We start from the raw sequence: 25,178 nt of genomic DNA, 5'->3' as shown, positions 1-25,178 counted from the left end.
GTCTTTTCCAAAGTTGGGGCTGTTCAGCCTGGAGAAGAGAAGACAAGACTATTGGAAGACCTCATAGCAGCCTTCCAGTATCTGAAGGGGGCCTGTAAGGATGCTGGGGAGGGACTCTTCATTAGGGACTGTAGTGGTAGGAGAAGGGGTAATGGGTTAAAACTTAAACAGAGGAAATTTAGATTGGATATAAGGAGGAAGTTATTTACTGTAAGGGTGGTGAGGCACTGGAATGGATTGTTAAAGGAAGTTATGAATGCTTCATCCCTGGCGGAGTTCCAGGCCAGGTTGAACAGAGACTTGGTTGACATGGTTTAGTGTGAGGAGTCCCTGCCCCTGGCAGGGGGACTGGAACTAGATGATCTTAAGGTCCTTTCCAATACTAACTATTCTATGATTATCTTCAACCCTAATACTAAAAATGTGATGCTGCCCCATGCATCATGGAAGCAATTTCAGTGTTATAGATTCTAAACATTTGTTTGTTACTTATGTCTTCTGCTGTTGGAACATTCTGGAGACACATTTCAAACTTCTTCTAGTCTCTTTATAGTTAAAATCTTCCGATTTGAAAACTTCGAGGGGAAAATCTGGGTATTATGTGATTAAAGAGAAAAACCTTAGAACTAGCAATTCCACGTATCTAATAAGGTATCCCGTATAACACATACTCTGTTACTTATTAGGTGAAACATAATTAAACACTTTTTGTTATCTATAAACAAGCATATAACTCATAGTACTGATATCTTTTTCTCATGCCTACAGATTAATTCTACTTGAACGGACTAACATCCTTTAACAAGGGATTCATTCAATGCCAACTCTATTTCTGACATAATGTTCAGACCTAGAAGTAGCACAAATATACATGCAAGACACACAGAAAAAGACTAAATATGTACGCATAGCATAGCATAGCATGTCTTCTGCAATTACTAGACATGTTTTATATTGAAAGTGATAATGTGAGGTCATTCACCTTCAGATTTCTCTCAGATTATTCTATTTCATCCTCACTGCTGCTGGAAGAACTAAGAATGATTTCACTTTAGCTATCTTTTGATATAATCAATGATTTTTCCTTGACGGTGGAAATATATTCTGCTGGTGTGCTTTACATTCGTTGGAAATTATAAAGTAGGAAGTTGCATTCACAACATGCAAAATTACAAAATCAGATGCTTCTGTAAACAATTCTCATTCTCAACTTCTAGATGAAAAATTAAGATAGAGCATTCTTATTGTAACCCTTACAAATATTTTTACAGGGAAAAAAGTGGCTGAAGTTGTGAAGTATATTAGTCATATTTTGGCTGTAAGAGTATTTGCTATGGGAAGACTGACATGTGCAATAAATAATCAGCAATGCAAAATGGATCTGTGGGAGAGGACTTCCTTCTGCAGAACAAGTCTGACAAAAATCTATGAAAGGTCATTTTAAAACTATATCCACAGGCGAGTAAGAAGTAGCAACACAAACAGATACAGAGAGAAGGTATGACCCAAACTTCATAGGCTACAGAGCTCAAGCAGTCATTTGACAGAAATAAGGCACTGATTTTTCACACATTTATGAAAAGAAAACGTGGGGCTTCAGAGTCTATGGAGCTTGTTGAACGACCGAAGACTGAGATGACAGTTAACCCCAGTGGTTATAATGCATTGTGACTCAGCTAAATGCAATAAACAATCAGATAGAAGTTAGGATCAGTTACACAGAAGTTGGACAGTCATCCCTCTGTCCAAATGTTGCCAAGGTAACAAGGTACTCCATTATTTTTCAATTGTCTTCGGTTTATAGAAGGATAAATGTAAACACCTACTGGTGATTCCGCAGTGAACATAAAGAAAAGCTGTATTTTAACATTATAATTCATTATGGAAAAAATACAAATTTTACACTCATTAGTCATGGCAGGTATTCATTTAAAGTGTCCATGTATGTCACAAGAAGACTGTGAAATAAAAAAAAGAGTCTGCAAATCAAACTCAAGAGGAGTAATCAGGTTTTTGATTTGTCATCATTTGTCACCTTCCTGTTGTCTTCTATTTCTCTGCCAAGTAGCATTCCACAAATGAATAGCTTTCTGGGGGTCAAACTTTTTGATATCTGGAGAGTTCATCTGAATTATCATAAGATCTGTCACACTTTCAGACCTTAGTTTAGAGTGTAAATGCATCATGCTGAGTTTCATTTGACTGAAGCCTCTCTCTGTTACAGCTGAGCTTGCTGGCAGAGTTAGGATCAAATCTACCAACATCAGGATGTTGGGATACTTCTTTGAATAATCTGAGTTCACGGAATCCCATGTCAAATTCTGGATGTTCTGAAATCTAAAAAGCATGGTACAAAATATAATTAACTATCACTAAATATAGTTACATAATCCTTTTGAGTAAACAGATACAAATGTAGGTTTTTTCTTACCTCTCATATAGTTCTGATTTCAACATGCTCCATTCAGTTTCTACTTCACCTGTTTCCACACTGGCAGCTTCTAGTATGACTTCATAATGTTTAATCAAGACAGACACTTCCTTTTCACCAAATTCTGTAACAGAGGCAAAGCAAAAATGTTTTTATGCTTTTAAGAAGTTTAGAAGGCACTTCAAATAGACACTCTTACAGTTCTACACCTTGTTTCATTTTGCTAGGCCACAGTTTAAAACTTCCAATAGTAGTTGCTCTCAGAACATCTTGACTTGCATCGCAAAAACAATCACGTAGCCTATTCACCAGACCATGTAGTACTTTGGTTCGTACTGCTGAAATATTTCCATTTCCAATAAGCTGATAACCATGAAAGAGCTGAAGAGTCTCCATTAGGCGTTCCTTTGGTCCAGCTCTGAAAGATACAGAATACAAACCAATATGTAATCCTCTTTTATTATATTCTAAGAGATCATCTTTCAGTTAGAAATGCCAGACCTTGTTTGATACATGTGGAGTGTTTCCAATGTTAACTGTACAGTTGCAAATATATCTGCAATGGAGGAGTTGTGATCCAGCGTAACACATGACAGAATATTGAGCACATTGATGACATCCAACAAGAAGTGAGAAAACTTGACTATCTCCATTTTCAGAAGGAGGTGCAAAAGACCTTTGACTTTCTGCTGGTTTGAGGCTGTTGAATCTCTTTCAATCTGGAAATCAATATAGGAAAAGAAAATATCAGGTATGTGGACCAAAATTAGCTATAGCAATTAATTTTTCCTTAAGTTACATCCAAATATTAAATTATTTACCTTATTCAGATGTAGAACAATTGCAGGATAACCTTTAAGGAGAATTTGTAGAGCTGTTTGTAGACGAGGAAGCCACTGGGAGCCTCCAATGCGAGAAGGAATAGCTGGGCGTAATTTGATGGCTTCATACGTGGCTTTCAGATTATTCTTATTTAGCGGTGAGTTATGATAAAAGTAATACATATTTCTCAGGAGGCTGATTAAGATGTTGTACAGCTGCACATTTTCCAGCACTTCTTTGTAAACCAGATTTAGGTGGTGAGCAAAACAACGTAGAGACAGTATACAAGGCTGAATTTCCCTCAGGAGTTTAGCTACCCCACTGTTTTCTCCTACCATGACACCTGTCCCATCACTTCCAAACCCAACTAATTTTCTTGACCAGTCTTGGCTTGCAAGGCTGAGCTGAAGATTTATTTGTAATGTTTGCTCAATTGCATTTTTTATGGTTGAAGCATCAGTTTTGTGAACAGGTTGTACCCCAACAATCTGGCAATGGACTTTTCCCTCATTTGCAAAGCGCACGTAGACGACTGCAGCCTTTTTTAGTATACTGTCTGTGACTCCATCACTAATAACAGAAAAAAATTTACATTTCTCCAATTTCTCTTTCAAAGCTCTTCTTTCCACTTCAGCAATAAAATGTATAAACATTCTTGCTGACTTGTCATTTCTAAATACAGAACCAATATCCACTCCTTTCATATCATCTAGTTTGCACATCCAGTCAAGGTCTGTAAAGGGATGACCAGATTTAGCTATAGCATGGCATGTTCTAAAAATATTTTCTACTCTACCTAATGTTATGGAGTTCATGCACTTCAACATCTGCTCAGCAGAATCTGTATGTGGTGACGCAGTAGTGGCAGCTTCCATGCAGGTAGCCCAGGCATGAGCTTCACTACTCTGGTGTGTGTTTATAAATTCCAGCTTGAAATCATCAGTGCCAGAACAAAAATTATGAATGTTTTCCCCCAAATCTACATTATGCTTACGACATGGTGCACAAAACATTATTCCCCTTTCACCATCATATTTTAACCAGGAGTATTTTGTTAGCCATATTTTTGGAAAGTGGAGATTCCTCTTTGTTCTCTGATGTTCCAAATCTTTCTTCTCTTTCCCTCTGTCACCAACTTCTCTCTTGCTAGAAGAATTACTCTTTCTTTTGAATTGCTTCAGTGCTTTTATGGCTATAATTTAAAAAGAAACAACTAAATATAAAATAGGTTTTATTTAATAAATTATCTTTTTTTTTTTTGTTTTGTTTTCTTTTTTCATCTACATTTGTTCTGTTAATTTGGGACTAGACTGTGACTTGCAATAAACAGCAAGAGAACAGGGAAATCTGAGATCTACTCTTAAATCACTTGGAGGCTACCTAGGACCCTTGTAAGAAATGGTCTGTTTTGATTCCAATTTCCTTTTGACTACCAGAAGTTTGTCAGAATATGCAACCAGTAAACTGCAGCAGCATCAATACTATTTTAGAAACAGAGGAAAACAGTGACGGGGTAGAAGTCAGAATGGTCTTTCAGGCAGAATGTCTGAAGAACATATTACTGAAGTCACAAACCTGTTACAATGCCCACAACACCTGACATTATCAGAAAAGGTAACTTGGAGCAAGTCCATAAATACATAATCCTATACGAATCACAAAATGCATTAAGACGTTCTATGGCATATGTAGCTGACTGGCTCTTCTTAATATATATATATATGTATCTATATATATCTCCACAGAATTATTTTATACATATATATATATCCACAGAATGATTTTATTGTTTTGAAAAGCTTCACATTTTGTTCCTCAAATTTGAAACATTCTCAAAGTATTGAGATTGTTCTCAACATTAATTTCACAAATTGTTCTCAAGATGGTCATTCTTGTATTTTGTAGGAGTAAATGCCATAAGCTGACTTTTTTTTTTAATTCTATCCCTAGAGCTAGTGAATCTTCTACCTTTGAAAGTAATTTGATGGTTCTTTTTGTACACTGTTGCCATAAAGTATACTTTGCAAGGAAAGCAGTCAAATAATTAAGACAAATTCCATGCACGACTAAGGCAATACAACAAGAAATCTATTGATAGGGAAATAGCAGAAGAAAAGCACTGAGCAAATGGCCTAGAAACAATCTGACTCACCCCCTCCTTACTGTAATGCATACATGAAGAGACAAAATTAACATCTACATTCAGCTAATCACCAAAAGAAAAGTCACTTCTGATGTATTAAAAGGTCTTAAGAAAGTCTTTATACCACACTCTTTTCTATTTTACAAAAGAGGTAAATTTTCATATATGCATTAGACAATGCGAGAACTATCTGTTCCCCTTGTCGTAAAAATGACAGTTTGCCTGCCCCATTCTATTCCGAACATCCTGAAAGGCCATTATTAAAAAATGTTAGGAATATGCAGTTTAAATACATTTCCATTATGAGAGATTCTTCTGAACAACTTTACATTTGAAGTAGCAGCTGTAATTCACATGGACAGCAGAAACAACTAGACTACAGAAGCTTTTCCTGGCACATGCCCAAGTACCCTACCCAGGACCAAAAAGAGAGGAGAAGCATTCTTAACTTGTGGTAAAGATTAAAATCTTCTCTAATATCAGCCAGGCAGAAAACTGCAAGAGAAGGTGAAAAAGGGTGAGTGGAGGGGTAAGATTAACGGATCTGCAACTGCAGAAGTCAGAGGGTGAAGGAAAAAAAATCACTGTAGCACCTCTGTCGTGATCACTGCTTCTTGAGGTGTATAGGCACCTGTAGAAATTTGCTGTTGATTAGAAAAATGGGGATTGGAGCAGATTCTGTGAGCCACTGTCAGAGATGAGATTCCCTGTAAAATGGACCTCCAATGATACCACCTTTTTCAAGTTTTGAATTTTTTTTAATTTCAAAACACAAGGATTTAAACCTTAGAAAAAGATGTTTGGGACATTGTGTGTAAAAATGTATAAAATAAGTGATCAGTAGCACGCACCTTTAGAAAGACATCATATCTTACAGTGCGTGAAAACAGTAAATACATAGCTAAGAGTCACTAATCATCAGATCATCTCTTTAATCCATCTAAACTATGATTATACTCATTACAAATCCTCTCTCAAACATACTCTTACCATGCTTACCTAAGTAATTAAGGTTATGCAGATGTGTTGCCTGTGTTTCTCTAAATCAATTTGTCTGTCTACCAGTTCTCCCTCCCTGATAATTTTAGAATGGCGAATTTGAACCAAGTTTGTCAGTAGGCTAGAGTTACGAAGGTCTTATAAATTGCTTTCAGATCTGCTCCAAGATACAGGAGAAAGATCCTTATAACACTCATGCTGAGGAAAAACCAGGGAGATGACAAGCTTTTATCCACTCTATGGCCAACATGCATAATGCCTAATCTCATTTTCAGACCGCACACACAGCACCCAGTGCAACATAGCTATATAGACAAAACACAGAGGTAGGATGACATGGGGGGTTTTCAGTTTGGTTTGGTTTAGTATTTGGGTTTTGTTTTGTTGGGAGGGGGAGGGTTGTTTTTTTGTTTGGTTTTTTTTGTGTTTTCTTTTTTTTCAATAAATGAGACTAATAAACATGGAAAGAAACAGGAGATGGACTAGTAGGAGGAAAAGGCGTGATTTGTTGCAATGGCACGAGTGAAAGAACACAGAATACAAAAGGAAGCCAGCCTGCACTACTTGTGAATAGAACTCTTTTTCACATAAAAGTTTGCCATAAGTGAAATCAAAAGGAAAACTAATATAGAAAAAGCTACACAAAGTAGAATTGGTTTTCTTTCTTTTTAAAGTATCATTCAGTGGTACACAAGGTGACGTAGACAAGCACTTATATTTACATAAACAGTGCAGAAACATAACAAATAAATATGAAAAAAAACCCAAAACACCTTAATGAGGAAATAAAGATGTGAACACTACTCAAACTGAAAACAGAAAAACTAGCATTCGAAAGAGAGCATTTAAGAATGACAGCAGCATAAGCATACACTAAACGTCTACCCTGTGAACTAGGACTGTGACATCTAAAGGGACACAAGGATAAAAAAACAATCAACATGCTTCAGTTATAAGGCACACATATACAAAAGACACTCAATGACAAACCAGTCAGCAGGCACTGTATGAAAACATTTCCCTAAACCAAGGAACTGGAATAGAGATTCAAATTATAAATTTACACAGATGATAGATGGGCAGAGAAGAGATTCAGAGCAGCCCTGTGGAGAAGGACTTGGGGGTGCTGTTTGATGAGAAACTTAACGTGAGCTGGCTTCAGTGTGTGCTCGCAGCCCAGAAAGCCAACCATATCCTGGGCTGCATCAAAAGGTGGTGAGGCACTGGAATGGGCTGCCCAGGGAAGTTGTGAATGCTCCATCCGTGGCAGTGTTCAAGGCCAAGTTGGAGAGAGCCTTGGGTGACATGGTTTAACGTGAGGTGTCCCTGCTCATGGCAGGGGGATTGGAACTAGATGATCTTAACATCCTTTCCAACCCTAACTATTCTATGATTCAATGATTCTAAAAGGAGAGTGACCAGCAGGTCGAAGGAGGTGATCCTGCCCCTCTACTCTGCTCTTGTGAGATCTCACTTGGAGTATTGTGTGCAGTTCTGGTGTCTTCAACATAAAAAGGACACAGAACTGTTGGAACAAGTCCAGAGGAGGGCCACGAGGATGATCAGGGGACTGGAGCACCTCCCGTATGAAGATAGGCTGAGAAAGTTGGGGCTGTTCAGCCTGGAGAAGAGAAGGCTGCATGGAGATCTCATAGCAGCCTTCCAGTATCTGAAGGGGGCCTGTAAGGATGCTGGGGAGGGACTCTCCATTAGGGACTGTAGTGACAGGACAAGGGGTAATGGGTTAGAACTTCAACAGGGGAAGTTTAGATTGGATGTAAGGAAGAAGTTCTTTACTGTTGAGGGTGGTGAGGCACTGGAATGGGTTTCCCAGGGAAGTTGTGAATGCTCCATCTCTGGCGGTGTTCAGGGCCAGGCTGGACAGAGCCATGGGTGTCATGGTTTAGTGTGAGGCGCTCCTGCTCATGGTGGATGGTTGGAACTAGATGATCTTAAGGTCCTTTCCAACACTAACTATTCTATGTTTCTATGACTCTATGACAAAATATGAAGCAACTGTAAACCTGTAGTAGAGATAGTTATTTTACCATTTTATCTTCTTTTAATAAAAATTTACAAAGACATTTAAACATTCCTACTCCCCTCAATTTTCACTGAGAAAAATAAATCCATAGCAATTCCTGACTTGAACTTTGGATGATGATCTCTGCAAGTTCTGCGCCTCATAGCAACACTGTAAGGGATGAATGAGTGAAAGAAACATGAGTCTGAATTATATTAATCTAATTTTAACAGTTTAAGAGCTATTCGTATGAGACACTTCTGTGCTTAGATAAAAAAGGACAGGAGTCTCGAAAATATGATTCACTCCCTCCAAGATACTGAGACACTCATCAGCGTCTACAGGCCACTTTCACTTTATTTATTCACCAATTATTACTGATTCTGTTATATCACCAATATTTACTAATTAGCCAGAATTGGGATTTTAAATTTAGAATTACACAGAATAAGGTATGGTGGCTTCTGCACAGATGCAATGAGGGGAAAGGAGAGTTCCTCCACTGAAATCTTAATACTCTGATATATGTACATTCAAATGCACAAAAACATATACAAACATGTGAAATATGTTTCATAAAAGCAATTGGATACATAGATTTTTAAACACTATAGGCAAATAGATATTTCTGAAATTAAATAACATACATGATTTAGTAAGAGATATAATAGGTGGTGTAAGTAAAACTAAATCAGTAGAATTACCAAATTTTCCATTATTTGTGGGAAGAAGTGTTGTATCTATTCTGGATCTCTGATTAAAGGCTTTATATCCCCAAAACTGAGGCATTTTCTATCTATCTTGTTTGTCTAGCAAAAGACACTTCCTCTGTCTACAAACTTAACCTTTCTTATTTTCAAGTTTTGAAAAAAGCACATTATAAAGAAATACAGTCTTAGAAAAGTGAAGTTACAGATGATGAACTTATTTCTACACTCACATATGACTTCACTCTATTCACATCAAAGTCAGATCATTAGGATTACTACTATAAGGTCTTGAATTCTTTCTTCAAAAATGCCTATGAAGAGAAAGCATAATCTGTAGACATTATTCAAGGTCAGCATATAATTCTGACTATTTCACTCAACAAAATATTTTACTAAAAGGTAATATTTCAGCTGAAATAGAAGAACTCTTTAATAGACTATCTAGCATATTCCAAATCCAGCAACCCAGAAAAACTTAGTTAACAAGTCTATGATATGAAAATAGCAACATAATTTAATCATAGGCTGTCCTCTATGTTTTGCTTGAAAAAATTTTTGTATATTTGATGTTGAAGTTTTTTAAACCTAACTGGAATTTATTTCTGCTGAATAATCAGTTCTATAGTTCAAACTGGAATCGTTCATGAAGATGATGACTGTAAAAAATGAATAAAATTTAAAATTCTCTTGTGCAATGAAGAAGAAAGGTCTGGGATAGAATCTTCATCTATTTCCTAATGCAAAACATTACCAAAACCACATTCTCTGGAGCAACATTAGAACAAAAATAGGCCATTCCAAGTAAGTGCTAATTGTATTGACCATATATGTTGTGATAGGAAGCATAAGGTTAAAGGGAATCAAAGAGGATGAAATCTAATGGATGGTTAGTTTAATCTTGTTGATAAGAACAGAACATATCCAAAGATACTGTAGAAGAGAAGGAAAAAAAGTGTTAGTAGCTTCTTTTTTGACCTGCCATAGTTCTTTCTATAAAAAAGCAGCACATTCCTGAGCCAGTATTTTAAAGCACTGTTAACAAATTTATCAAAGGAGTTAGTGAAATTAACAAATACTGCATTTGTGAATGAAAAAACTCCCAAATACTGAGTTTAGGAGATGGCACTTGGAATAAAAAAAGAATAATTAAAATATTTCCTTATGAAATAAAAGACTGTGTCAGTACGTAGGAAGGTCCAGCACAGGCTGTATTTTTTGTCCATCGGTGTTTAGAATGCTGAGTAATGTGATGTGCTTCCCCGAAGAACCAAGTGTTCAGGATAGAATAAAGTTGTCTGTGATGAACCAGCAGTTCTTTAATACTTTAAATACCTAGGAAACACAAAACTGTTTACAAATTCTGTAAGATATATTTGGTAAATACCAACCAATTTGTAAGTATATTAACACTACCACTTTTTACTTTAATTTTGGCAATTTTTGAACACATAATGAAAACACAACCTTTTGACATTTACCAAATATCCTGTGAGAAAACTGTTCACATGTTTATTTCTTCCAACATATTTTCTCCTTTGTTACTCTTTTATTTCTTGGATTGCTAGATAAAATTCTTCTTTATGGAATCTCCATAATGTCATAGAAAATGAGCTTAATATTCCATTTTCAAAACAACCTTAGGAATTTTGCTATTTACACAGCACAGAAGACTGGTAGATCCATTCTGTTCACATTTGCCCTATACTCTATAACTCACATGCTCATTTGTGTGGATTTCCAATATGAATGCTCAGAGGAGGAAGCATACACTCAGGTGAGTAAGAATTAGAAGACTAAGATGTTTGGCAGCACATCTAGATCCCTTTGGAGATCAAGAACAATAGTGTTAGTATTAGACAAATTTTTTTTAGTTTTAAGTACCTTGATGAATAAATGACTTAAATGCAAAAGAAAACCTTTTAAGGGGAATGACAGTCAAACTGGTATCTGCGTTTCACCTCTAATGATTACAAATGTATAGATTTTTAATTTCACATGGCATTATATATGGAATACTATCCATAGATAAGATCACATGCCTCTCTAAAGGAAAATCATGCTCAAAATGTAATTGGAATTGCTGCATAATTATACATGAAAATAATTTCTGAATAAAGAACTAAATTCAACTTCATTATGCCTTTGTGACCTCATTAAACTGATGACTTGGATCCAAAAGTACATAATCCTGCAAGGACAGGCGGCCTGGGAAGAGTACAGGGATGCTGTCCGGGAAGCTAGGGACCAGGTTAGGAAAGATAAGGCCCAGTCAGAATTAAACTTGGCTAGGGATATTAAGGATAACAGGAAGGGATTCTACAGGCACATAGCAAATAAAAAACAGACTAGGGAGAACGCAGGCTCCTTCAGGAAGCTCTCAGGAGAACTGGCTACCCTGGCTTTGGAGAAGGCTGAGGTTCTGAATGACTTCTTTGCCTCTGTCTTCACTGGCAAAGGCTCTGACCACACCACCCAAGACTTGGAAAGCAGACACAGGGACTGTGAGAAGGAAGACCTTGGGCCTCCTGTAGGAGAGGATCTGGTTGGAGACCATCTTAAAAGTCTGAATGTGCACAAGTCCATGGGTCATTATATAATCCATCCGCAGGTCCTGAAGGAGCTGGCAAATGAAGTTGCTAAGCCACTGGCCACCATATTTGAAACATCATGGCAGTCAGGTGAAGTTCCCGACAACTGGAAAAAGGGAAATATAACCCCCATTTTCAAGAAGGGGAAAATGGATGACCCGGGGAATTACAGACCAGTCAGTCTCACCTCTGTGCCTGGCAAAATCTTGGAGCAGATTCTCATGGAAGGCATGCTAAGGCACATGAAAAACAACAAGGTGCTTGGTGACAGCCAGCATGGCTTCACTAACGGGAAATCCTGCCTGACCAATTTGCTGGCCTTCTATGATGGGGATACAGAACTGATTGACAGGGGTAGAGCAGTTGCTGTCATCTACCTGGACTTGTGTAAAGCTTTCGACACTGTACCACACGACACCCTTGTCTCTAAATTGGAGAGACATCAGTTTGATAGGTGGACCACTCGGTGGATAAAGAACTGGCTGGATGGCCGCACACAAAGAGTTGTGGTCAATGGCTCAGTGTCCAGCCGGAGACCAGCAATGAGTGGTGTCCCTCAGGGATCATTGTTGGGACTGGTCTTGCTCAACATCTTCGTCGCTGACATGGACAGTGGCATTGAGCGCGCCCTCATCAAATTTGCCGATGACACCAAGCTGTGTGGTTCGGTTGATATGCTGGAGGGAAGGAATGCCCTCCAGAGGGACCTTGACATGCTTGTGAGGAGCGCTGATGCCAACCTCATGAAGTTTAACCACGCCAAGTGCAAGGTCCTGCACGTGGGTTGGAGCAATCCTGGGCATAGCTACAGGTTGGGCAAAGAAGAGATTCAGAGCAGCCCTGAGGAGAAGGACTTGGGGATGCTGGTCGATGAGAAAATTAATATGAGCCAGCTTCAGTGTGCACTAGCAGCTCAGAAAGCCAACCATATCCTGGGCTGCATCAAAAAGAGTGTGACCAGCAGGTCGAAGGAGGTGATCCTCCCCCTTTACTCTGCTCTCGTGAGACCTTACTTGGAGTATTGTGTGCAGTTGTGGTGTCCTCAACATAAAAAGGACATGGAACTGTTGGAACAAGTCCAGAGGAGGGCCACGAGAATGATCAGGGGACTGAAGCACCTCCCGTATGAAGATAGGCTGAGAAAGTTGGGGCTGTTCAGCCTGGAGAAGAGAAGGCTGCAGGGAGACCTCAGAGCAGCCTTCCAGTATCTGAAGGGGGCCTGTAAGGATGCTGGGGAGGGACTCTTCATGAGGGACTGAAGTGATAGGACAAGGGGTAATGGGTTAAAACTTAAACAGGGGAAGTTTAGACTAGATATAAGGAAGAAGTTCTTTACTGTAAGGGTGGTGAGGCACTGGAATGGGTTGCCCAGGGAGGTTGTGAATGCTCCATCCCTGGCAGTGTTCAAGTACATGTTGGACAGAGCCATGGGTGACATGGTTTAGTGTGAGGTGTCCCTGCCCACGGCAGGGGGATTGGAACTTGATGATCTTGAGGTCCTTTCCAACCCTAAGTATTCTATGATTCTATATTTACACATTCTATTTCATAATCTTGGTGGCAATCATACTAAAATTCTAGTTGTAATATGAAGCACTGGTAGAAATTAAACTCTCTGCAAATATGTTTAACAATTTTTCATCTCAGTTTAAAACTGCCTTATCTAAATTATTTTGCAGCATTTATACAGTAGACATAAGTTTTGCAAGAAAATATTTTCAAGCATCCTAAGACCAATGTTCCCAGAATTAGAGGGCAGGCACACAAACAGTTAAACATACAAAGAGAAAAAAATACGTATCTGAGTTAACACTTGCTAATCACCCAAAACAACTGGTACACATTGACTTGAAGAATACAACTGTTAATAGTTATACAAGGCTCTATTTAATTGTTCCATGAAAATACTAATAACTTTAGAAATGTCTTTTAAAATAATATAGTTTCAGTGTTCACTGACCTATGAATTCTTAAGTTAAAGACTGGCATGTCTAAGCAAAGTAAGAATGATACATACCACTCCTAAAAATGTATTACAGAGGAACCATTTTGAGGAAAATAAGTTATTTGGTCTTGAGGATATAAAGTTCATAGCAAAGACATTGAAAGCTTTCAAGTAGTCTAGTATTTCACATTTTCAATATTCTGCACTATAACTTTACTTTTATACCTAGCAGAATCTTTAACAATATTGGGAAGTAATGTTTAGCAGCTCCCAGTAATTATTTTAAATTTTAAGTAGAAAACTAACAGTCGCTCAGAAATGAAAAGGAAATTTTTTTCTTACCTTTAGGTGCCACTTGTAGAAACTGCTTATGAAGTGCAGTAAGTTGTGACATAGTCAGAGTACTGCTTCCAGAGGTCTCCATATGTGGAACGTGTGGTGAAGGAACAGGGTCAGGAAACACTTTTACATCACTGCTGATGAAGAAATCTGTTTCTTCTAAAATAATTTCATACTGAATTTTGCTAGAACTCTCAATATGATGTCGCGCAACCTCAACCAGCTTTTCAACACTGTGAAAGTGTAAACGTAGAAAACAGTGAGTACTTTTAATAGACAATGTTAATAACATAGGTTCAAATTTTAATGAGTTTACACAATGAAAGCTTTCCTCAAGTAAGAATTACAAATTCTCTGTGTGAATTCTGTACTCAGCAAAATCATTATGGAGTATAGTTCTCTCCTGGCAGCAAGAAATCTTTTAACTGTGGTAAGAAATTTATATAAAGGGAGAAATAAGCCATAGAAGAAACCTGATTGAAAAATATGAAAGGATGAGACTTTCCTTACTCCATAAATTTTAGAGGGCCTGAGCACATACGTTGCATCTGTAATCATCCTTTGTCTTATTTCAATGCCTTATCTTCTGCTCTGCCTCTAAATCCTAGATGCACAAAGCACTTTCTAAAGTAGCTTTATGGAGAAGCATATGAACTCCTGTTTCAAGTGTAACTAGTACAGTTCATATAAGGAAAGATGTCGGCTTTCTATAATGTTTAAATAGACGTAGGTTTGGCCTGGGGTGTCAAGTCAAAGGACATGCTGTTCTGTAAATAGTGTCTTTCATAGTGGTGGTTGTCCAGAGAGCAAGTAAAACTGCCTGGAAGGCAGAGGCGCACCCTCTTTGAGCTACTGACTGTTAGAGCCTTCGCATCCTATGTTTCGTATCTATTGTCTTTGGCTTGCCTGACATGGATGAACTAGCACTGTCCCAGGTATGCTTCAAAAGTTATTACAGCCAAGAAAGATTTTCCAAAAGGGAAAATGACCTCTTTCTTTTGGAGAATAAAGGTTCTTAATTATATAGATAGGTTGTTCTATGCCAGATGGCCTAAATATGGTAGTCACAAGCACATTTTATTTACTTTTTTTTTTAATGGACCTTGAAATAATCTTGGGAAATATTATACATGGTGATAATAACAGTAAGCGGAATTTTCAAGCATATGTAAAGCACAGGAAAGAAAATAACACCACAATCTGAAGTGGTGAAGAAATGTCACTAGAATGACACAGTGGCTTCTACTAAATGAAATAACTGGTTTGCTGATGCTCATAAATCTGTTAGATCTGTAGACTACAAAACCAGCATAACTGATACTTATCTCTACTGCTGCCAGAAGAACCTTCTTATCATTCAAGAAATGAATTACTACCATTCAGGTATTTAAGATAAAATTAATTATCAGTTCATTAAATTAAATTATTATTTTATACATTTTTCCAGGTTTATGTAAACAACTATATTTACTAGCATAGACTAGTTTGAAAAAAAAGGTTCCTGTTTAAAATTAGCTATACGTTACCTGGACATTTCTGCCAAGAACCTGGATCCAAGCCACTCTTCCATCTCTTTATAAGCCTCTTCAGCTTTCATTGTTAGCTCTTCAACAAATGCTAAAGCTTTTTCTTTTATAAGTTCTAGTCGAAATTTTATGGCTGCTTCTGTTCAAGCAGGAATGTCATAATAATTACTATTTATGAAATTTGACAAAAATTCTCAGTATTAAGCACCTACAGTTTAACATGTTGACCTGTCTTTGAGCACTACGTTATTTATTAATCATATTCTTGAATTATTTTTCAGATCATCCATACTGCACCATGTATTTTACGAAAGCGTGTCTTCTATGGGTATCAGAATTCACAAAATAGCAAATACCTTACTGAAACTAATACAGAGGTGTAGAGGATGTTTAAGTAGGCAGTGACATTGAACTAAACCCTAAACAGCAACAGACCTATAAGATTAATGATGCATGTGTGAGTAAACTGTTACAGATAAATTTTAAACAAAACACAGATAAATCATTCTGTATGGTAGTCACAATAAAAGTTTGCTTTCTTGTTTCTAACTTCCAGCACTTTAAAATTAACCTTACTGGTTTTGTTCCAAGATTCCCACATATAACTATCCTATACCTAAAACTCAGATTAGAAACGAGTTTGGTTAGTGAGCACTGAGAAAACACCTCTACCAAAGTCATGCATATATAACTTTTAAAACCATTAAGAATTTCATTATTTTTACTTTTCAAACTACAAAGAATGGAGGGAAAAAAAAAAAGCTGTCTCTAAAAGGCTAATACTTAAAAAGAAGGAGATAAAAGGACAAGATATGTGAACAAGTCAGCAACTTCCAAAGTGAAAAGGATGCCAAGTGGATGGAAAGGCAGCTAAGGTAATGTATTGAGTGAACATGGAACAGGCACTGGAAGACATTCAAAGCCTTACAAAAGAGGAGTAAGAAACAAATATGAATAGCTAGAGCTCATTTTCAATCCTGAAAGAAAATTCAGATTCAAGATGAGGCTTCTTTGTATTAAACTTTCTACACTTCAGAATCTTTTAAAGAATTAATGTTATATAGTAATAGGTACAGTAAGTTCAAAGTTCTAGACTGTAAAATTATTTATATTATGATCCTTATTCTATATGCTGCCAAGTTTTCAAAATACTTAGGTTTGGTGCTGAAACTCTTTCAGCAACCAGTGTAGAAAGATGGACCCTGAAAAATATAAGGCATGTCCTTTTAATGCTATTTTTCAGGTCACAGTAGAATGCAATTGTATACACTTTCAGTTTTGAGCAAGAAGTAGTAGTAGTTCAAAATTTTAAATATAGAATAGATTTGGGTCTTAAATAGGGTTATTTTATTTGATGGCAAAAAACTAAAGCTTCTAAGCAACCAGAAGATGCTCTATGCCTGTCTAGTCGCTTTTCTTTAATACAGCCTGCCTTATTTGTGACTTCTCTGTATTTTCTTTGAGTAGCTGTTATCAGTATGGTACAAATGTAAGTGTACAACAATTTTTGGCTTCATGCATCATCAGAAGCAGGTATTGCACACTCATAAAGCTGCTCTTTTAACAGTAACAGAGTAAAAGGAATATGAAATCAGCATTAAAAACTTCACAACTGTCCACAACTAGTGACTTGCTAGTCTCTGTGTATCCGGATAACCAAAAAGCTCAAGAATCCAGTTACCATAGTTGTAAATGAAACTATGATCCTCAAATGTACCAGCTATGTGTGTGTGCAGTTATGTTTTATCACAACATATTTAGTCTTCCTTCAGTTCTTATGTTGGCTTTTTTGTTAAATACAAGATGAAAATGAAGTAAACTCAAGGAAATAAAATGTGTCAATGACTCACTAGGATTTATCTTCATACTACTAAGATCCTCACAGTTACTACCATTCCTCTGCTCAGTATCCTACAACCTTACTTATTACTAAAATGCTTTTGGATTAAACCATGTTGAAAGTGGTAGGTGTACAAGCATTTGGTGTGGTGTGGACCTAAAGAAGCCTTGTGAGTATGTGTTTCATTAACTGAAGTTTCCCTCTAATTTTCATAGTAAGTACTATGCAAAAGTTAGTCTGCCATGAGGGTAAATACATGATGAGGGGCTTGCCAACTCTTGACAAACAGAATCTCTAACAGTTAGGTTTTATCTTCTCTAGTGAGAAAGAGGTCTCTTTGTTCTAGTCTAAACATGTGTAAAAAAAAAAAAATCAACCCATTTTCAGTCTGGGACTTCTCTGTTTCAGATATCTACTTTTTGCTGAAATTGACCAGTTGGATTGGAAGTTATTCAGTAAGATGGACAAAGACATAGAAGGACTGAACAGTACATAGTTTTTTGAAGGGACTGCTTGGAAAGGCTTTTGGAAGAATAAACAAAAGCTGAGTCTTGTTGCTTGAATCCCATGCGGCTTGAGGAAGAGGGAATCAGAGATAAGAGCATTAATAAATACATAATTACCATCACATTATTTTCCAGATCAAAACATTTCAAATACCAAATTCAGCTCAGTCAAATACTGAAGAAAGGCTAGCCACTGATGTGAAACTTACTCTCTCATGAGGAATACTTGCTTAATCATGGAAAATTAAATTAAATTTAATTAAATCAAGCAAAAGACAACAAAAAGAAGAACACATTTCTATTTTAAATATATTTAACACAAAATCAGTGATGACTACCATCCTCAAAAAAAAAAAAAGTCATGATTTCTTCAGGCACTCCTTTCTCTCCCCTTTTTTTTTCACTTGTCTATGCATTCTGCGTAGAGTTTCTAGGTAGTTTTGACTATGACACTACCTAAATTACGAATAACAATCACTCTCCGATCTAAGTAACCAAACAGTAACATACCCTCATGCTTCAAGGCACTGAAATATTCTTGCTTTATTTTAAGTGCCATTTCTTGTTTCTTTAACTCTTCTGGGTTTATAGGAACTGTACTGTCTTCACCCATAGATGCAGTAGAAGATAGCCCTGCAGAAAAACAGACCTCCACAGTCTTTGGACTTTGGTAATAAGCTTGTGTATCCAAACACAGACACTTACAAGACAGCATATTGTTTTAAATGAAAAATGGCACTTTCTAGCTTACTTGATGTGACCATTTATGAGAATACAAAAGTGATTACTCAGGTCTCTTGTGTCAAAATAACATATTTAGATTTCTTCAATTGTAATTGATATTTGCAAGACATGCTGAGATAAATACTACATAAAATTACTTCAGCACATACAACTGTATTAAAATTGGTTAAATTACATCCTAAAATGTATTTTTAAATAGAAAATCATGAATGAGCAGGTGCGCCTCTGTTGTGATCCTAGACGGTCAGAATGTTTTCTTTGATCCTAAAATCTACTGATTTATCACAACCAGCACATAAATAAACCTCTTCTGATTGAGAGCTGTTTATTCTGGAGCAAATTCATGGTTAGCAAACTGTAGTAAAAATACTATGGTAGCAAATGTCATTGGCTGTCATCGAAGCAGTGAAAATAATAACGCTATTTAAAAAAATTCATGTGAGGGAAAAAAAAAAAAAAAGAGGTATGTTATTTCATGCTTTTTCTAAACCATTCTGTTAGCTGCTTTTGCAGATTGTTTTAACTTACACATCTATGACCAGACATTGTAAAGCTATTTTATCAACTTTTCAAAGATTGCGTGAAATTCTGCAGTCACAACACTTTGACTGTTACTCAGAAATATTCAAATATTTGTAACTGCTTTGTCCTAAAAGAAGAACAGATGGAAATGTTACAGGAAAAAAGAAAAAAAACCCAAATCTACATGACACAGACGGTCAACATAAAGCAAATGGTCAAATCTCAAAGTGATAAAATTACATGTGATAATGCATAGGCAGTTACTAGCCTACAGCTGTATCATAGGCAACTCTTCTGCTACAAGAGGACCATTGTAATACTATGTTTGTCATGAAATCAAAATCGATACTTTAATTACAAATACATCAGTTGATACTTCATCTTTTACCATGAGGATTGCACAGCTGAGTTCTAGTTGCAGTTCTTTCACTTTATAGGTTTGTGAAAGAACTGTAAGGCATCTAGGTCTGAACAAAAAATTTAGTTCCAAGAAGCAAACCACAAACCCCAACCTAACCACTTAGCATACACTAGGTGATAGCTGCTGGTTCTTTATTAAAAAGTTTTTCTAGAAATTTGAAAATCTGATACTCCCTTGGCTGGATTGAGATGCTAAGCACACAGTAGGATTCCTGTGCGCCCCAAATTAGGCATCTATGTGGCTATACTTGTTCACCCTATTATGAGGAGAATCAACCAGAGAGCACTGAGTCAAATGCTTTTCAAAGAAAAAACAAAAACAATAACAATAACAAAACTGCTTTATGCATCATAACTCTCAGTTGCAGCTTTCTGACTTGGAAATTAAGTCCCTGAATTTCAGGCTTCCCTCACATCCACGGGGCTTAAACCCCTCTTTTGCTGTGTAGAATGTCTTTACAAAAAGTTCAGTGCTTAGACATAGGCTACTAGCCTTGCTTCCTGCTGGAGCTATGGCATTTTGCAGAAAGAGGAAGTTACTTAAAGCAGTACATGCTTAAGGAATTATGAAAAAGTATATAAACTGCATTGCATGCCCAAATTCCTTCCAGCAGATGGCCCGGATTGTTAGGTTAAAGAGATAGCTTTTTAAGGTCTGTTTATCTTTTGCAGATTCATTTTGTATTTTGGACAGATTCTTGCCAGACCTATGAGCAAGATTTACCCCTATGGGAGCCTGGGGTTTAGGACTATATATGTCGTTAGATTTTACATTATTTACAGTATGTTACAGTTACATATAATAATGACAGACACTGACAGATTCATGCTACTATATGGCTGACAAATTAATTTCAGAATACCTTAAGGTATTGGATAATTTATCTATTCTATCCCTGTATTTTTAATATCTAACTTATGGCTGGAAAGTAGACAATTTAATGGAATTTTATTTAATTTTATGAACTATTTCTAACTATTCAATTCCAAAACAGCACATAGAGAAAAATTAATCTTTATTTTCTAGGTTCTATTTAGAATATTTATATGCATAATAGTCACAATTTGCACATAGTAATCACATAATAATCAATAATATGATTAAATAAATGCAATTGTCTTTCAAAAGCCTCCACACTGCTTTATCACTATCAGCTTTTCACATTGATATGTCACATTCACTGGACATTTCAAAAGAGAAATTAATTCCAAAAGAAATGCATTGGCTGTCTTTTTTTTTCTGTATTAGTCATATATTTACATTTCAGCAATTTCAAGCATTGCCAAAACAATTCTGCATTTCAAATACCTTTCTTCTTAGAAGCTTTTTTTGGAGATTGCATTTTGGAATCTTTGGTAGCTTTGCTTGATGGCTTTGAAGATTTCAGATTTAGCTGCTGACCTTCTTCTTCTTCTTCAGTTTCTCTGAACTGTGTTTCAGCTGTTACCTGGACACCATAGTCACACATAGTAAAGTACATAGGATTAACGCTGTGCAAGTACTGATTTAAATAGCTGATATTTTCTGCACGTACTTAAATAAAGCAAATGAGATATCATAGAATCACAGAATCGTAGCATCAGCTAGGTTGAAAAAGACCTTTAAGTTCAACTCCAACCTCTACCCCAGGAATGCAAAGTCCACCACTAAAGAAGAGAAGAGATTCAGAGCAGCCCTGAGGAGAAGGACTTGGGGGTGTTGGCCGATGAGAAAATGAACATGATGCAGCTTCAGTGTGTGCTTGCAGCCCAGAAAGCCAACCGAATCCTGGGCTGCATCAAAAGGAGCGTGACTAGCAGCTCAAAGGAGGTGATCCTGCCCCTCTACTCTGCTCTCGTGAGACCTCACTTGGTGTATTGTGTGCAGTTCTGGTGTCCTCAACATAGAAAGGACATGGAACTGTTGGAACAAGTCCAGAGGAGGCCACAAGGATGATCAAGGGACTGGAGCAATTCCCATATAAAGACAGGCTGAGAAAGTTGGGGCTGTTCAGCCTGGAGAAGAGAAGGCTGCATGGAGACCTCATAGCAGCCTTCCAGTACCTGAAGGGGGCCTACAGGGATGCTGGGGAGGGACTCTTCATCAGGGACTGTAGTGACAGGACAAGGGGTAACGGGTTCAAACTTAAACAGGGGAAGTTTAGATTGGATATAAGGAGGAAATTCTTTCCTGTTAGGGTGGTGAGGCACTGGAATGGGTTGCCCAGGGAGGTTGTGAATGCTCCATCCCTGGCAGTGTTCAAGGCCAGGTTGGACAGAGCCATGGGTGACATGGTTTAGTGTGAGGTCTCCCTAGCCATGGCAGGGGGTTGGAACTAGATGATCTTAAGGTCCTTTCCAACCCTAACTGTTCTATGATTCTATTCTATGATTCTATTCTAAACTATGTCACTAAGGGCCTCCTCTAGAGTTTCTGAACATTTCCAGGGACAGTGATTCCACCACTTCCCTTGGAAGCCTGTTCCAATTCCTAACTGTCATGTCAGTGAAGAAATTTTTCCTAATATCCAATTTAAACCTCCCATGGTGCAGCTTGAGGCCATTACCTCTTGTCCTATCTCTTGTTACTTGGAAGGAGAGACGAGCCACCTCCTCACTCCATCCTCCTTTGAGGTGATAAGGACCCCTTAAGTCTTCTTTTCTCCAGAATAAACACTCCCAGTTCCCCCACTCATTCCCCGTCAGGCTTGTGCTCCAAACCTTTCATCAGCTTCATTGCCCTTCTATGTACCTGCTGCAGCATCTCAGTTTCTGTCTTTGCAGTGGGGGGCCAAGAACTGAACATATTACCTTGATTAATTTTTGATGAATCAAATATAAAATTCTACAGCAAAAATGCAAGACAGAGATAATGGTTTTAATTCTTGTAACCCATTATGTGTACTTTAGGACAAAGTGAGAAATGCAAGATTCAACAGTATTCAAAGCAAGACTACAGTTACACTGTAAGGATGTAGATATTTGCTTACTTTAAAATCATCAAAGAGAGAGGAAAGAAAAAGTGAACCTAGAAATCAATCATTTGAAAGCCAACTTAGTTTACTTTTAGCTATATATAAAAACCAGTGTAACCATAGCCTTTGAAGTTGTGAAAGGTTTGAGCAAACACTGCATCACAGAATAAAACTTGTCCCTCTTCTCCTGCTTCTATTGAGGGATAACGGGAGAATTTACCGTGGAAGAAGCAGACATATAAAGTCAACATTCAAAATATTTCAGTAATGGAATGATTGGGCCAGTTATAAATAGAGGTGCTGATAATACACAATTCCAACATTTTCCTCATAGAAACACAAACATATTTAATAGAAATATCTGTTGAGCAACAGGCTTGAAATTGAGATATATAGGGAGAAGGCTGTGTGTTTAGGCTGCCTGCTGAATGGGAGGCTTTCAGGGTCTGATGCAGAAATATTTCAGTAAATACATGTAAAATGTAAAAACATTCCTACCATATTTGATACTGTTGTTGCTGCTGTTTGCCATGTATCAGTAATAAGACTTTCGTCTTTTCTAACAGTAGCCACTCCATTTTCAGAATTATCATTCTTAGGACTCTTCTGCAGAGATCCCTTGGGTTTTGACTTGGTAATAAATATTTCTGGTATAGGCACTTTCCAAGAAACTAGAGGAATCCTTAAAAATTAAATATAAGGCATTACTTACATCCCCTTTATTAAAAAAGTGTTAATTTATAATAACATTGGAGAATATGCTAAGAGAATGCTATTTTCAAAATTTTCATACCAACAGAAAAGGGATGAACTTCCTTATGACCAAACGTGGTTAAATACATGGATGACAAGAAAACTGTCTAGTTTAACTACAGAAGCTAAGGAATAGTAATAGATGGATAAAACTATGCCAAATTATTGTCTGATCTGCTGACATATTCCACACAGGCTAGAAGCACAGCTTCATTACTCAGTTTCTAAATGAACTGCAAGTATTTTAAAAAAGCAGGTGTCATTATTGACAGCATTTTTCATATTGTGAAATTACTTGATGGTATGGCTTTAACTTCTAATATAGCATGAGTCTTTGAAGACTCCTTTGATTTATATTTTCATTACACAATCCATTCAATTACCTATTTTTTAAACCGTTTAAAGTTCTGTAATCATATTTAACTTACGAGAAGATTATGCTGAAAATTATGAGCAACACAGAGGAAGTAGAAAGATTTTCTATATCAGATCTCTTTCTAAGGCAGCCTTTAAAATGTTTTATAATTCTGAGATGTGTTAATGAAAATTACATAGGTAAATCAGTAAAAAAATCTATAAACTAAACATATGTAATCATTCAAGACTCATGAATTTACTATAATCCCTACTTAAAAATTCTTATTTCCCACAAACATATTTTCCCCATACACCCACAAAACTATCAGTACATTATATTTGTTGATACTTGTATAATTTAATAATGTATTTCTACCTTCTTGAGTTGTTTTGATCTTCCTTTTGCTCTGAATCCATAATATCTAGCAATGGGATCCTAGTAAAATCTTGACTGTACTCTGCTGGGATTTTTCCTTCCATTGCTCTATAATAATCATGAAGGATTCTCTTTGTATCTTGAAAACGATCAACTTCAACCTCAAAAAAAAAAAAAAAAAAAAAGGATAGAAATATTGCAATTCAAAGCACGACAGAACAAACTTCTGTTACTTTTTTGAATACATAATAGCAGAAGCAATTCTAAATCTTAAGATTGTGAGGAAGAGCAACAAACACAACCCTATTTGAAAATTTATAGTGCATTCAAAATACTTCTACTTGCATCTGTAATGTCTTCACACTGGTAGTTTTAAGGATTAATAAAATTCTTAGTTGCTAGAACAAGAAAAAATATTTACAAAAATAATGTTTGAGCATTAAATTTAATGAAAACATATTTTTCTGTATATATTTCTATAGTAGTTAAGTATGCTAACATCAATAAATTATATAGATCTTTTTGTTCAAAAGAAATAAAATCCTTAATAGCATAATATACAAAGGGTTAAAGGATTAAGAAAATTTTAAAAGCAATAATTTTTTTTATTGCTGGACCAAAGAAATCAACAGACTTTACACACCTAAGTGTACTGAAGATCTTTAAATGAATCATCTTGGAAGAAGATTCAGAAAACATTTCACACCTGTCAGGTTTTGATTTATTGATACCGTATGGCGTTAGCTTCTAACTGACAAAACAGTGCTAAATTTTCATGGGAAAATGCACAAAACCACATTCACAAAACGAAGGATAAAACCTTTGTGGTGTAAACTTATCCATAAATTAAGGAGAAAATATCTTCTAGCATAATTGTGTGTACACAGAAAGGTGGAAAGAAATCTGATAAACGGCATTTATAAAAATCTATGTATTCACACAGTAACAAAAGACACCTGGAGAATATATGTAACTTCCCACAGAAAAACCCACAGATGGAGAGCTCAACACCAAAACAGCCTATTTTTGGCTGTTGCTCAAACAAAGCCATAACGTAAAGATTTAGTTACTAGAGTTTTAGTTCTGTAGCTCCTTTATTTTACGTAGTATATACTAAGGGAAGAAATTAAAAATGTTTTCCTTTGCATTTTTCTTTAATAAACTTCTATATGTTTAATAT

At 36.6% G+C, this 25,178-nt stretch overlaps 1 protein-coding gene across 16 annotated transcripts in view; it reads right to left on the bottom strand.

Annotated features, from left to right (window-relative positions):
• SPEF2 (sperm flagellar 2) overlaps positions 1-25,178 on the bottom strand; it is an 88,676-nt gene that overhangs the window by 22,811 nt on the left and 40,687 nt on the right. For 7 of the 16 annotated variants that reach the window (XM_061357953.1, XM_061357952.1, XM_061357954.1 and 4 more), the window contains exons 23-31: positions 23,999-24,159; positions 23,011-23,194; positions 20,868-21,006; positions 18,383-18,505; positions 15,527-15,665; positions 14,004-14,233; positions 3,253-4,445; positions 2,933-3,150; positions 2,641-2,849 (exon numbers count right to left, since the gene is read on the bottom strand). In XM_061357953.1, coding sequence (XP_061213937.1) covers positions 2,641-2,849; positions 2,933-3,150; positions 3,253-4,445; positions 14,004-14,233; positions 15,527-15,665; positions 18,383-18,505; positions 20,868-21,006; positions 23,011-23,194; positions 23,999-24,159 — 2,596 coding nt within the window. Of the gene's footprint in view, positions 1-2,638; positions 2,850-2,932; positions 3,151-3,252; positions 4,446-9,828; positions 10,476-14,003; positions 14,234-15,526; positions 15,666-18,382; positions 18,506-20,867; positions 21,007-23,010; positions 23,195-23,998; positions 24,160-25,178 lie in introns of those variants that run through there. The other 9 variants (XR_009726218.1, XM_061357955.1, XM_061357956.1 and 6 more) reach the window with 6 other exon arrangements.

Source organism: Neopsephotus bourkii, unplaced genomic scaffold, assembly GCF_033783945.1.
Source record: "Neopsephotus bourkii isolate Nb327-2 ecotype Australia unplaced genomic scaffold, CSIRO-AGI_Nbou_v1 NB_933, whole genome shotgun sequence".
NCBI classification, from domain to species: domain Eukaryota; kingdom Metazoa; phylum Chordata; class Aves; order Psittaciformes; family Psittacidae; genus Neopsephotus; species Neopsephotus bourkii.
Note: the sequence above shows the minus strand (reverse complement) of the source record. Positions and strands in the feature narration are given on the sequence as shown.